General features: G+C 41.8%; 1 protein-coding gene across 1 annotated transcript in view; it reads right to left on the bottom strand.

Annotated features, from left to right (window-relative positions):
- Window positions 1-16,067, bottom strand: part of TINAG (tubulointerstitial nephritis antigen) — a 166,632-nt gene that overhangs the window by 35,344 nt on the left and 115,221 nt on the right. The window contains exon 7 of the mRNA XM_083177324.1: window positions 1,147-1,333. Within this exon, the coding sequence (XP_083033450.1) occupies window positions 1,147-1,333 (187 nt within the window). The remainder of the gene's footprint in view (window positions 1-1,146; window positions 1,334-16,067) is intronic.

The following is a 16,067-nucleotide window of genomic DNA, read 5'->3' on the forward strand; positions in this document are numbered from 1 at the left end:
CTTGGAGAGGGCAGAGGGACATATAGGGAAGGGAAACCATAGGGAAATCAAAGATTGGGAGGAAGGAGGCAGAGGCACTCATTGCAAGGGATGTGGGGAGAGGGCAGGCAGAGGTCAGATGGTGATGGGGTCAAAGTACATATACAGTATGGGAGGTGAGAGATGAACTTTGGGAGGTATTAGGCTGAGGCACTCATGGGGAGGGGGTCAGATACATTCACGGGGAAGGGGGACAGAGGCATGCTTGGTGAGGAAGGAGGCAGTAGTATATATATATATATATATATATATATATATATGTGTGTGTGTGTGAACAGGGCAGATTTTTGATGAACATGGGGAAGCAGGGGGCAGAGGATCATATGGGGAAGGGAGATGATAGGTGCACATGGGGTGGTTGGAGACAGAGGCCCTTATGGTGAAGGGGGTCAGAGGAAGGCTCTTCCTCTATGGATTCATCTATAGAGGAGGAGCCTAAATCCACAGAGACTAGTTATGGGAAAGTTGCCTGAATTTTACTTTGCCTGAGTTTTAGTTGGCCACCTGAAGCCTTTATTATAAAACATATTGTATACTATAAGATCCATAAAATGTGTGCTTTTTGCATAAAGAAGACCCTTGTGATACTGATCTTATAGAGGGAATTACTGATTAGTTCCTTGATGATATTTCCAGAATTTTAGAAGATTCTTTTTATATGTAGTGTAACATCCAAAGTGAAGGTCCTGATGAAGTCTTGTAAGATGATGGTTAAGTATATGATTTAATACTCTGTGAAAAAAAAAGTTTTTTGAAAATAAATTGTGCTCAAATAAAGTTTTTTTTAATTGTTTAAGGTGCACGATATTGGCATGCTGATTTGCTGCCGGTGTGGGAGGGGCTGGAAGCAGGAGCCTGGCCGGGTGCCTTTTCCAACCACTGATCTCACTGCATGCCACTGAAGTTCACATTTATAGTAAACCTATATAACATTACTTGAGACTTGGTGATAAGTGTACGCACTGAACCAAAAAGGTTGCAGCCAAAAAACTAAATTGTGATGGCCTCCAGGTAGATCTTTGTAGCAAAGTTAGTAGCATCAGGGGTGGGTCATACTGACCAGGAGGTTGAGTTGCTGCTTAGGAATGTGGTATAAATCATACTTACATTCGATGGTATTCTGTAAGGTGGGCTACACTGATAGAGGTAGTTAGAATCTTCAATACTGTTTGGACACGGCTTAGTTGCATGGCTTTTCCCTTGATTATCAGTAATGCTTGAAATGTTGCAGATGTTTAAATTAATATTATTATCATCCTCCATTACATATGGATAACATTCATGTGATACCAACCTGCACAAAGTAAAGAAAATGCCATGTTATTTACTGTATATAACTACCATAGACTAGAATATCCATCAATCTGATAACCAGTGCACTGTGTAGGTGTACTTAAGCACTGCAGTACTTTTTGAAAATCTGGTCACAACTATCAATCCACATAAAAAGTAAATTAACACGGAAAATTCAGAATATGGTGTCAATGAGAAGGACAATTAGGTGTTCAATATACATATGCAAAAACAGCTATTTATGAATGTTGTAGATTACTTGATAATTATCCAAATTAATAATCCTTGACAGCTCTTATAAATGTATTAGAAGGATCACTTTAATAAATACAGATTAAAAAAGATGTTTGATAAATGTTATACACATGCATGTGCACACACACACACACACACACACACACACACACATGCAAACCCACACGTATCTACAGGAGACAGAGAGGACCATACAACTCTGTGCAGGCAGGAATGAAACTTACGTGTTGCAGACTAGCTGCATTGTGAAATAGTGGTCAAGAAGTGAGCTAGTGCCCTCGGTTAGGGTCAGGCTGTTTTTGTTTCATTTCAGTCTTCTGGCAGTTAAGTTACATTTAATTTATTTATTAAATATGAAGACCTGTGTTGACCCAATCGCTGGGCTGTGAGTTAGCAGCCTTAGCGATTATTGAACCACAGTGCATGCACATAGACTGTAGTGTGCTTGCGCAAGGTCTCCGTGGGATAAAAGCCAGCGTCAGAGACAGACAGGCAGCTGGCGCTTGAGGGTCGTACCTGGCTTTTTTTCCAGGGAGTAACAAGGGGAAATGCAGATTTTCGGTGAGGACCTCTGATGTCAGCGCAAGCCCTGATCAGCCAGAAACTGAGTAAGTCCCTAGCTACTTAGCCAGTGTACACATGGGGGGAGAACATTCAATGGTAAGTAATTGCAAATGGATGTGCAGAAATTAGCAAGGCTGCGATGTCATCTTTTGCAGCCTTGCACATGGGGTCAAACATGTAGACTATATGTGGGTGGTGCCCCCCATCCTAACCTGTGAGACCACACCCTTCCACCAGTGCTCAGCAGCGCATACCTTTGGTGGGCAAACAACATGTCCAATGTAGGGGCCAAAATCTCAGTGGATGGTGTAACATTTGGTATGTTAATGTAAATGTGTGACTTGTTGCTTTTGCAATTTTTACACTAAGGGGCATATTTATTAAGCTTGGAGAAGTGATAAACTGGAGATAAAGCAGAGAAAAGGTAAAAGGAGATAAAGCACCAGCCAATGAACTCCCAACTGTCTTTTTCAAACACAGCTGATTGGCTGGTGCTTTATCTCCTTTTACCTTTTCTCTGCTTTATCTCCAGTTTATCTCTTTTCCAAGCTTAATAAATCTGCCCAAGACTGGTGTGTGTGTGTGTGTGTGTGTGTGTGTGTGTGTGTGATTGGGTGCAAGATGAAGCAGCCCATGTTTGTTTTTGTTTCTTTCCAGAGGCATCACTGTTATTTTGTGCAGTCTGTGGTTTTTTTTTTTTGTGTTTATTGTATTTCAACAGAAAACATTACTTTTGTTACAAAACAACCTTATAAAATAATTTTCCATAAGCTGTCAGACAGCAGTTTAATAAAAGATACATTTTCTACTAGAAACAGTAACGTTGGACATAAATGAAATGACATTAAAAGTCCCAGCTATACAGGAGAATGACAGCTTAAAAATAATACAACTGGGAAAAGTATTTCGGTACTTGTTTCCTAGCACGGCCACACCGATTCTAATCGGGGGCATCGCAGGTAAAAAAATCTGATCGGTCGCATCGCATGCGTGCTAAAAAATCGCATGCGATGGTCCCGACGCGATGCCCCCGATTTCCCATAGGGAACAATGTTAAATGCCTCAATTTACCCAAATGAACAGGGAACAATGTTAAATGGTCCAGAAACCCCCCAAAACACCCCAGAACAGTGAAATGGCCCCCCAAAATTAGTTAACGCCACCCCACGATCAACGTGAACCCGAAGCATGACGAGCGCAGCGAGCCCACGAGGGGCGGCGGTACGCGTCCTCCGACCTTTTCATACCCCCACTATCCACGTCGGTGTGGAGTTGAGAATAGAATAGTGTGGCGAGCGCGGATACCTTCACAGTTATACGCGTCCCCTCGCGGGCTTCACAGGTGTCCGTGGCGATGCGGACACCTGTGAAGCCCGCGAGGGGACGCGTTTACCTGTGAAGTTATCCGCGTCCCCTCGCGGGGCTCGCTGCGCTCGCCATGCTTCGGGCTCGTTGGCTCGCTGCGCTCGCCACACTATTCTATTCTCAACTCCACGCCGACGTGGATAGTGGGGGTATGAAAAGGTCGGAGGACGCGTACCGCCGCCCCCTCGCGGGCTCGCTGTGCTCGCCACGCTTCGGGTTCACGTTGATCGTGGGGTGGCGTTAACTAATTTTGGGGGGCCATTTCACTGTTCAGAGGTGTTTTTGGGGGTTTCTGGACCATTTAACATTGTTGATTTGGGTAAATTGAGCCATTTAACATTGTTCCCTATGGGAAATCGGGGGCATCGCGTCGGGACCATTTAATGCTTATTTTGCCGCATGCGACGCGACCGACTAAATTTCGGGTCCATCGCGTCGGGGGCCATCGCATACCACTATTAAGGGCACAAGATCAATGCAATTGTGGCCGTGCTAGGAAACAAGTACCAGTATTTCTTTATAATAGCAACAGCATGTCAACAGGACATTAAAAAAAAAACATATAAAAAGATCCACTTCAGAGAGATAGTAGAATGACTGTTTAAAAAGGATACCAGTGGGTAAAATGCGGTATTTCCCAGCCACCGTTATTTATAGTGTAAGCAGGATATGCATAACTGCACATCAGCATTAGTGAATGCCAGGTATGTGCAGAAGTGCATGATTTGCTTGGGACTTCCACAAAATAAATGTTTATGGATTTTGGTTTATGGATTAGGGCTCAAATTCACCTTCCACAATTTGCTCAGGAGCCCAGAGCTGGCCCTAGCCTATATAACGCCCTAGACAAGATTTTGGCTGGTGCCCCCTAACACCGCCATTAGTTCCGTCTCTGACCCTGCTCCCCTTTCCCAGCACCATCAATCCTCATCATAGCAGTCATCATTTTGGTGCTCCTACCCGTAATATTTTAAATATAAACAGTGCACACATTCGGTGCACAGCCCAAACAGGGGTGTGTTCTTACTGAGAAGGGGCATGGCCACACAATAGTTCCCCCATTTCAAATTATGTCACACAGGAGTGCCACTTTATTCATATTATATCATGCGATGGTGTCCCTTATTCACGTTACATCAAACAGTAGTACCACTTTATCTTATATACATTACTCCTCACATTATTCACATTATACCTTTAGAAAAACAAATCCTGATAAAATATTGTATTTTAAGCACCTCCATGGCCACACTGCAACCCAGTACAGTGTGTGCTGGGCAGAGGAGAAAAGCTGCAGCTGCTGCTGTCACTTAAAGGGGAGGGGGGCCGGGGCCCCCACTGGGCCCTTCCATCAGACTTTGGCCTGGGTAATTTGTACCCCCTACCCCTTTCTCTCGGCACCCCTGATAATACCACACAGTAATGCCACGACACACATTATTAATGTCCTTATAAACATAATGCCCCTTATACATTATGCCAGCTTTTATTCATATGATGACACACATAATGCCCCTTACACCTATGTTGCACATTATTAATGCCCTTATACACATGACTCACATAATGCCCATTACACATACTGTATGTCGCACATTATTAATGCATTTATACATGACACACATATGCCGAACACTATTGCACAACCAACCCACCCGCAGACAGCACTCGCACAGCCGCTAACACTGTGACCTCTGCCTCTGCCACTGCTTGGATACAGATGCTTCCTCATACATCTTGCCTCAATAGGCCATGCAGCTCCTGGCCAGTTCTGCCAACATTGGGTGCCTTTTTTGCTGAAAATTCATTTTATTTGCATTGTTATATAACCAGGACACACAAGGAGCTACCGATGATTAACATGATATCATCAGAGGATTTTTCCAATATAATCAATATATTATTCAGTAATAATATAATAGTTTGCTAAATCACAGTTTGACTGCTGCATTATCTATATGAAGTACAATTTATAGCATTAAAGTCTTTTTGAATGAAGATTGTTTGGGGTGATAAAAATGTATTAAAATGAGTACATACTATCATAAAAAAATCTTCATTACTGAATAATATACATAATTAATATGAAATATATTTATTATTATACTGTATATGGTACCATTTTCTATCATAAAGTAGTAGGACACCCTTCTTCTGTAGTCGTCTTGATCTTAATACTACAATTTCCCATTTCCAGTTCACGTGGTACAGTATGTCTCCTATTAAATGTATATATTTTAACACTTATAATAACAATATTATACTGTTACTGTTATACTGGTGTGTACACACGGTGCAATTTACCCTTCGATTTTGACTATATACTCAAAATCGAATCGGTATTGCCTAAACATCAAATAGAGAACATGTTTTTAAGCTTTCTGTCCCAATTAGATTTCGATGCGTGCTCCGGTTCAGCTGAAATCAAAAAGCCAAATAGTGCAGCAATGACTATATAGTGCAGATTGAATGTAGATAGCATGAAGTAAATGTAAATAGTATAGATTTAGCAAAAAATGCATAGCAATTGAATCTGAGTCGAATAGCAAAGGAATCTCACTGTGTGTACAGACCATTACTGTAACTGTATTTTCAGTTGCATTAGGGTGTGCATTACCCCACATGGTCAACATGCAAAAAATGGACAGGGTTGAAAGGTCAACATGGAAAAAGTTGCATTCCATGCTTTGAGCAAAATACCTGGCTCCACTTACACTGCTGTCATCATTGGTTACTATTCCCAATAGTAGTCCACGTGGATGGTAACTTATCAAAAAGTTGATTAAAACAAAACTTGCTTCGATCATTTGTGTACAGACTTTGTTGACCGTCTGAACCTATTGACCTTTTGTACCTGTCGACCTTAGACACAGTTGACCTTTTACCTGTCAACCTTTTGACCCTGTAGACTTATTGCATGTTTACCATATGGTGTCAACCAATTCACTGTTTTACTAGACATTGTCTATCCAGTGTAGATTTGCGAACACCGCTGCTTGATTGACAGGTATTTGATGGGGGCAATAGTGCTTAAAAAATGTGTAGTCCCTATTTTCTAAGAAGTGGACAATCCAAGGACTGCTCACTGAGGTGCAGTTACTTTGGCCTCTCAAGCAGGTCTTAAACAGGCAGCCTGAGTATGGTTAGATGTACACAAACTGCAGTCGCAGAGGAGCGATAGTAGCAATGTTCCCTCTAGAACTGCGAACGCAGGTTTAGCAGGTGTAGGCAGGACGTTGTATGTATTGGCAGAGTGTCTATAAATACGTGCAGTGTGGTTGTTAGACGACACACTCTGAAGATATAACCAACTGGAGGGTTTATTCAAGTGGCAGGCTTGTAGGATACAACAGTACTTTTGCAGTTAACTTCAGGCAGTAATACAACTGGTACAGTACATTGGGAATCACAGTGTCTGATTGTTACTTAGCTGTAGCGTTTGGCTCGTGCAGGGTTAATGGCTATTGACTGGTTTACGCTGGCGGTATCTCTCCCAGTCGTCGCTGCTGCCAATGATGATGGATCTCCCTGTGCAAAAGTCACGCTGGTAACAGGATTACAGCGGGGCTTGCTCTTGTGCGCTCCGGTGCACGTGGAGCTACAAACAGCATGGATGGAGTCACACACGCTCTGAGGCACACACTATAACGCGGGGACTTCCTTACAGGAAAAGACACGCTGCCAGCAGGGTCAGGGGTCTCTGCCCTGCTATTCGCTTAAGCGAGCTGTCACTCAGGGTGACGCCTAACTACGGTAGCTGCAAGGGGACAAGGCAGTCTGTAAACTGCACACTAGATAGTGTATGGAGACAGACGCTGAGCGCTGCAATCTAACACTCCCCCTCGCTCAAGGCTGTCTTCGGCTACATAAAAGAACTCAATACAATACTTTGTCCTTTTGTAATACCTGTAACCGAAAATATGGTTAGAGAAAAAGACATTCAGAACATCAAAACTTCAAATCAACATTTTGAACTTAGACAAGTCCACAGTCCTTCACGAACTTAATAAGCAAGTTTGTCGACAGTCCTTTTGTAAGCATGTCAGCGACATTCTGTTCACTTGCAATGTATTCAACATCGATGGACTTGTTCTCCACTAGTTCTCTGATGAAGTGGTGTCTTATCGCGATGTGTTTCGACCTTCCATGGTGCTTGGTAGTACAGGAAAGATCTATTGCTCCCCTGTTGTCACATGCGATACTGATAGTCTCTTCTTCATAAAGTAGACCTAACTCACACAAAGTCTCTTTGATCCAGAGTGCTTCTTTTGATGTCTCTGTAAGAGCCATGTATTCGGCCTCAGTTGTTGAGAGAGCAACGGTTGGTTGTTTTCTACTCACCCAACTAACTGCTGCTCCGGCCAGTGTGAACAGGTAACCGGTGTGGGAACGACGATCATCTTCATCTGCTCCCCAGTCGGCATCGCAGAAGACTTTCAAATTTGAATTGCTTGTCTTGGCGAATTTTAATTTCAAGGAACTTGTACCTTTTAGGTATCTCAGAATCCTCTTCACTGCGATCCAGTGTTGTCTTCCCGGATTTATTGCAAATTGGCTCACCCGACTGACTGCATGAGTAATGTCTGGACGGGTTCCAATACTTGCATACATAAGACTTCCAACCACGTTCTTGTAAGGAACATCTTGCATTTCCTCTACTTCTTCTTGTGTGGTTGGTGACATACCTTTTGTAATCTTGACACTTTTGTCAATTGGTGTATTTACTGACTTGGAGTCTGCCATCCCATACTTCAAGATTGTTGCCTCGATGTACATTTGTTGGTCGACTGTGACTGTTCCCTTTTGCAAGTCTTGAACAATTCTCATTCCCAACAAATGATTGGCTGGACCTAAGTCTTTCAACTTGAATCTCTGTTTCAGTTGATCTCTCACACTTGTGATGTGATCTTCGTGACCTGCTATAAGTATATCATCCACATAAACTGCTATGATGAACAACTTTTCTCCCAGAGTTTTGTGATAAAGGCAGTGGTCAGTCTCTGATCTAATAAAATTCATTTCAAGTAGTACTGTGTCCAATTTTATGTACCAGCAACGACCACTCTGCTTTAAGCCGTATATGGATTTCTTCAGAAGACACACCTTCTCTGTCTGAAGTTCATCCTCATTATAATGATCTGGCTATTCCATATAGATTTCTTCAAGTAGCTCTCCATTTAGGAATGCTGAGTCGAAGTCTAGTTGATATAGCAGTAAGTCTTGTAAGGTGGCGACTGCAATTACTAATCTTAGAGTGTTGTACCTCGCAACAGGTGAGTATATCTCCCCATAGTCAATTCCGGATCTCTGTGTGTATCCCTTAGCAACAAGACGGGCTTTGTAACGGGCAACTTCTCCGTCTGAATTTAACTTCTTGCAGAAGACCCACTTGTTTTTGACTGTCTTGCGGTTGCTTGGCCTATCTACTATGGTCCAAGTATCATTCTCTTTCAGTGCTGATAGCTCTGTGTCTATTTCAGATTTCCATTTCGCCCAATCACTGCACGCTTTCGCTTCTTGAATACTCTGAGGTTCACTGAAGGCAATATTCGCATATTCTTCCTCATATCTTCTGGCTGGTATGCCCTTGTTACTTCCTACAGAATCTCTGTTTGTTGGTTCGCTTCCCTCTTCAGTATTTTCTGTTTCAGGTATGCTTTCTATTTCACACACCTCTACTAGTGCTTGCTTTTCTTGCTCTTTTGCTTTTGTGGGTGATGCTGTTTCTTAGAATATCACATCTCTTGATTTCAGAAGACGTCTGTTCTCTGCATCCCAGAGCCTGTATCCTTTACTCTCCTCACAATAGCCTAGCAATATGCACTGTCTTGATTTTGGGTCAAGTTTCTTCCTTTTCTCCTTTGGTATATGCGCATAAGTTCTGCTCCCAAAGACACGGAGATGACTGATGTCTGGCTTCTTCCCAGACCAGGCCTCTAAGGGGGTTTTTCCCTTCACGGCCACTGTGGGTGTTCTGTTTTTCAGGTATACTGCGGTAGATACAGCTTCTGCCCAAAAACTCTTCTCCAGGCCAGCATCGTTCACCATCGCTCGTGCTCTTTCAACGATTGTTCGATTCGCCCTTTCACTTACGCCATTCTGTTCAGGCGTATAGGCCATCGTCAGCTGATGCTTTATGCCATGCCCTTTTAGAAAGTCGGTTAGCTCTTCATTTTCGTACTCTCCCCCATTGTCGGATCTCAGGACCTTTAGCTTTAGGCCCGTCTTAGTTTCCACTAGGTTCTTGTACTCCACAATTTTCTTGACCACCTCACTTTTCTTTCTTATGAAGTATACGTGTGTCATTCTTGTGGCGTCATCGATGAGAGTCATGAAGTACTTGTAACCACTGGTTGACTCCTCTTCCATTGGTCCGCACACATCTGTGTGCACCAGAGCTAACTGTGATTCTGCTCTGCTCGCTGACTTGGGAAATGGGTTGCGGGTCTGCTTGCCTTTTATGCAACTCTCGCACACAGGTCTTCCGGTGTCTTTCACTGTGATTCCTGTTGCCATCCCATCAGCTAATTTCTGGACATTATCATATCCTAAGTGTCCCAAACGTCTGTGCCAGAGCTCCATTGACTCATTCTCAGCAGAGGCTGCCAAAGCTACACATTCATCTGTGTCTAGGACATATAGTTGGTTGCATCGGGTTGCTGAAGCAATTACAGTCCCTCTTTCATTATGCACCATACACCTGCCCTTTGCAAACTGGACTCTGTAGCCTTTTGCCTCGAGTACGCTGATGGCGATGAGGTTACTTCCCAATTCTGGTACATACAGGACGTCTTGAATATCTGTGACTACTGTCTGTCCCTCAATTCTTAGTCTCACTGTGATTGTCCCAACATTTGACGCAGTAAGGACCTTTTCACCAATCCCGGTAACTGTTGTGGGTGTACACTGTGTTAAAGAATTGAACCACTCCTTGTTGCAGCTGAAGTGTCTAGAGGCTCCCGAGTCCATGTACCAGAAATCCCTCCTTGGCTTGTCTGTTACATTCAGTGCTGACTCGTTCTTCTTGTCATGCCGCTTGTGCATGCCACTAGTGTTCTTCATCCTGCATTCTAAAGCCTTGTGCCCTACTTTGTGGCACACATAGCATTTGAATGTGCATTTCTTGGGTTTCGCACCCTTTGCTACTAAGGCAGAACCCTCAGCCATGGCATCCTTGTGGATTCTCTCTTGGAACTGTAGTAGCTTGGCTCTCACAACTTCAGTTGTAAGCTTGGTTTCATTTGACTCTAGTGCGACAACTAGGAAGTCAAATTCTTCTGTCAAGTTCTGCAGCATTACCATCGCCACTTCTTCCTCATCCACTTTTGCTCCTACACATGCCAATTGCTGAGCTATCGATAGTATCTTATCAATATAATCGTTCATGTCTTTGCATGCATTCAGCTTTGTTCCATACAGTGTGCCACTCAGACTTATCCTTCTCATTAAGCCTTTATTCTCATAAGCACCTTGTAGAGTTGTCCACATGTCCTTAGCGGACTCCTTCCCACAGATAGTAGAATAAACATGCTGCTCCACAGCCAGGCCTATTGTGCCAATGGCCTTGTCTACCTCTTCTGGGTTTGGACTATCTCCTGGGGCTATTGTGACTTTCCATAGCTTCTCCCTCTTAAGCTGCATTTTCATAGCGAACTTCCATGTAGTATAATTCTCTGAGCCCTTGAGCTTTGGAAAGTTCATGCTATGCCCTGTACTGTGCATTCTCGTTAACTCTACACAAATGGCAATTTAGAAATAATTCCTTTGTGTTCTTTTATGTACTGCGCTAGCACTTTGTCTTCAGGGGGTTAATCTTCGCGCACGTGACGTGCTGGGCCCATAACCTATTGGCAGAGTGTCTATAAATACGTGCAGTGTGGTTGTTAGACGACACACTCTGAAGATATAACCAACTGGAGGGTTTATTCAAGTGGCAGGCTTGTAGGATACAACAGTACTTTTGCAGTTAACTTCAGGCAGTAATACAACTGGTACATTGGGAATCACAGTGTCTGATTGTTACTTAGCTGTAGCGTTTGGCTCGTGCAGGGTTAATGGCTATTGACTGGTTTACGCTGGCGGTATCTCTCCCAGTCGTCGCTGCTGCCAATGATGATGGATCTCCCTGTGCAAAAGTCACGCTGGTAACAGGATTACAGCGGGGCTTGCTCTTGTGCGCTCCGGTGCACGTGGAGCTACAAACAGCATGGATGGAGTCACACACGCTCTGAGGCACACACTATAACGCGGGGACTTCCTTACAGGAAAAGACATGCTGCCAGCAGGGTCAGGGGTCTCTGCCCTGCTATTCGCTAAAGCGAGCTGTCACTCAGGGTGACGCCTAACTACGGTAGCTGCAAGGGGACAAGGCAGTCTGTAAACTGCACACTAGATAGTGTATGGAGACAGACGCTGAGCGCTGCAATCTAACAGTATGTACCTCCTCCTTCATTTGCATTGATATGGATCCCTTATTCTAAGCTGCTGTGAGCAGTTTATTATATGTGATCCATTCTGAATCAGGCCCTAAGGTCATTGCAAGGAGCGTGGGAATACAGTATATACTAAATGCAAAGTACAACTCTCCAAAATTATTTTGTCTCCCTTTGTACTGCAAGATGACTGGGGAATTCTAATTTTCAATTCTGACAAATGGAGAAAAAACTAAATATTTTCTATATAAACAATGCTATAGTGATATATCCCCAAACATTAAATTCAACATAAAAAGTATACTGTATATACTGTACAGTACTATAAATTGTAATTCAAATTATAAACTATATATTTTTTAAATTGTACTTGACATATTAAAAATCTACAGTATAATCAGAACTATTGATTTACCTCTGGGATGCACTGCTATCCTTAGCTGCTGTATGCTGAAGATACTTAAATATACATTTCCTCCCTTGACCACTCATCTGTATCTTCAACTGTCCCTTTGCTATAAATTTTTGGATGTCTCAGCGCTTTCTTAAACTCAACATTTCTAAGACTGAGCTGATCATCTTCCCACCCATCCTACCGTACCTCCCACAATTTCCTCATCTATTGATGGCACTACAATCTCATCTAGTCCCCAAGTGTGCTGTCTTGGAGTAGTCCTTGACCACTCATTCAGGCTCTCTCACAAACCTGACATTTTCATCTCAAAAATATTTTAACAATGAGACCCTTTTTTCACCTAGGATGCTATTAACACCCTTATCCATTGCCTGGTCGTCTCCAGACTAGACTATTTCTCCTATGTGGCATTCCTAACAAATACCTATCTCTATTCTCAATGCTGTAGCCATTATTTAGAATTAGTTATGCACATGTTCAGGCCCTCTGTGTGAGCACCCTTGCCAACCTGCACTGACGGGGGTTGACAGGGGCTATGGGGCATGGGAATGCCCAACATTTCATTTATATTCCCATAAAAACGCTGAGCGTTCCCATGCAAATTACAGTGTGTTGCAGGGTTCCGGGGCCGGGTGGCTGACACATGATGTCAGCCACCCACTCTGTCTTCCGAAAATATAAGTCAGTCTCCACAGACCTATATTTGCGAGCCCTGGAAAAATCATTTGATGTTCAGTGACCATCGAATGATTTCTCTGCCAGCGGGACATGCAAGGGGATTTGTTTTCATAACACATCCCCTCACATGTTTGCGAGGGGATACAGCGGTGGAGGTGGGGCAGCAAATCGGCAGGGCAGCCCTCTGGGACTTGGTAAGCTGTGAGCTTCACAGGTTACCAAGTCAATCAGAATGAGGGATGAAGGCCCTTGTCCGCTGCCAGCCCTGATCCAACATTGTTTAACCATTAGAGCTTACCAGCGGCCTGGAATGACCAGCATTTTCTATCTCTTTTAGCCTGTTTGTCCCCATTCCTGACCTTGCATTGCTTATGATTACAGGTAATTGAGTCTGTAACAATAAACAATAAGCCTTATTTTCAGAATCACTCCTGTATCTGGTACTGCCAAGTATTTGGACATCCAGTATAGTGTACATCTACTTCAAAACTGTAATACCTTGAAGTGATAAGACCTTATTTGTTGGAGGTGAACATGTTGAGGCATCCAAGTACTGGCTAGCGTTTCTAGCTTTAATAGGAATATGGCTAGCTAGAGTTAAAGATCAAATAACAGTTTAATCATTTCTCTACAGATATTGGCATAACAGTTCTAGCTTCTCACCACCAAACCACTGAGTATGTACTTTATTTTCACTTTAGAGCAGCTGATAGCCTATTACAAAGCATATACAATACATTTCTTTTGTTATTTAGAATAAAGTACAAATTCATTTTCTAATCTATTTAGTTATGCATTGAAAACCGGTAGAGTTGAATTTAGGGTCATATGGCTGTACAACAATTATTTAAATTATATTATTCTGCTTGCTACTTACATGATTTTAGTATGCTGCAGGATTATTGCATGAATGTGTTCATGCATTTATAAAATAAAACCGTTTATTGCTGCCAGCTAAAATCTTCTTATTTTTTCTCCCCCATTTACTTTTCTAACTAGCTATTCTTTCTGGCATTGCACAGATTTTCAAACAGACATTCCAAAACCTCAATCTTCTTTCCCAGTACATATTCCATAGTTTGAGATGGTAATAATAATAAAAATAATAATAATATATCAGTTCATTCAACCTGGACATTAGCTTTTAGGACTTTTTAAAGGTACTTATATGTTCGTTGGGCGCCCACTATAGTTAGTACGCTCATACCCCCACTATCCATGTCGGCATGGAGTTGATTTTATATAGTGTGGCGAGCCTGAAGCGTTGGGAGCGTAGTGAGCCCCGCGAGGGGACGTGTAAAACTAAGCAAATAGCTTAGTGGGCGCCCAACTAACATAAAAGTACCCCTTTTAATATAAAGTCCCATCCGTTCTTCTATCCACCTTGACAAATGATCTGTATTTTGGGTTTTGATTTTTGCATCAAGTTGACAGCCAATACAGTAGGTTACCCACTATTGGTTGGCTCATGCATTAGGTTGACATGAACAATAGAAAAACACAAGCAAAAAAGGTTAATTTGGCAATTGTTGACACGTGAAGGGGTCAACATGAAGTTTTCTATTTACATTTTATACATTTTTTCAGCCTTTACCATAACTAAGGTTGGGAATGGTTAAGTGTGCCAAGTGCAGCGGTAATATGTATTGCTCCAATGTACAGTATGCTGTAATAGTAAAATGATGTCTGTTTTTTTTATTTTTAGATAACATAAATCTGTTACACTTACAAAGAGGTAAACGAGTCATTACTCATTGAAAGCATATAGTATTATTTATGATTTGAACAGAATTTTCAGATTCATTTTGATAACATAAATTTGCAAGGTACTTAAACCTAATGCTAAAGGCAAGTAAGCTGCTTGATTTAATAGGATTTGGGAAGTTGTGCTATATAGGATTTAGGAAACAAACAAGATACAACCCACTGGTGCTGGAATTCATTTATGAATCAAAAAAGAATGTAACTCCCAGCTTATGTCTAAGTAAAATAATTGAGTAGCAGCACGAATACTAATTAAAAGGATATCCCCATATGAAACAATTAGACTGATTTTACATATAAAAGTACATTTTATTAAAACACCGATAACACTGACCAATAGTGTTTAAATCTTCATTTTCACCAGGAACTGTGTAGGACCTTTGCCTAACACATGCATAATATAGTGCTTTATTTATTTAATTATTGTTGGTCAGTGTTATACTGTATGTGTTTTAATAAAATGTACTTTTATATGTAAAATCAGTCCAAATGTTTTATTAATATTATAAGCTCTGCTACCCAATTTTTTTCTTTTGTAAGTTTTTTGGGGATTGACTATCCTATCTATAGCAGCAGCTGCTGGATGGGCAGATCCTGTCAAATTCCAACTATAACCCACTGATATCTCTAAGTAAGCCTTTGTGTGTATTATAAACAAAATACAGACATTTGTAGGTACATGAACACAAATAATAATAAATAATATATATGTAAACTGGTGTTGCATGTGGTTACACATATATTTAGTCACCAAATGGTACAAACATTTCTTTTTACTTATACAGAATAGCAATATATATATAAACACACACACACCAATGTGTGTAGTTATTCAGGTGAGAATAAATCTCAATTACAGTTATTTTCGGTACAAAACGTCACATACATTTTTAAATAATTACCAGTAGGTAACATTAAGAGTGGATTTATTAGTAAGAATGCAACTACTCCTATTGGGCCTGATATATTTGAAAAATGAAGGTAAGTGAACACTTCTGAAGGACTCTCCAAACAGCGGATTTAAATTACCTATAGTAACAGCTCAAAAGCATCATAAGGATTTCCTCCTAAGCAGTAATCATTGTTGGACAGGGGCATGGTGGTCATAAGGGAATTTATTAGTAATTTCCCATGTTTTGCCTTATGGCCAATGGAGAAATTCTCATAAGCGCCTTGGGATATCACTTTTTGGGGTACGGCACATGGATGCTCATTTAAGTACTGTTAGAGGGGTATGCAATCTGAGATCATGGCTGTCGATC

Source organism: Crinia signifera, chromosome 3 (assembly GCF_055691185.1).
Source record: "Crinia signifera chromosome 3, ASM5569118v1, whole genome shotgun sequence".
In the NCBI taxonomy this organism is placed as follows: Eukaryota; Metazoa; Chordata; class Amphibia; order Anura; family Myobatrachidae; genus Crinia; species Crinia signifera.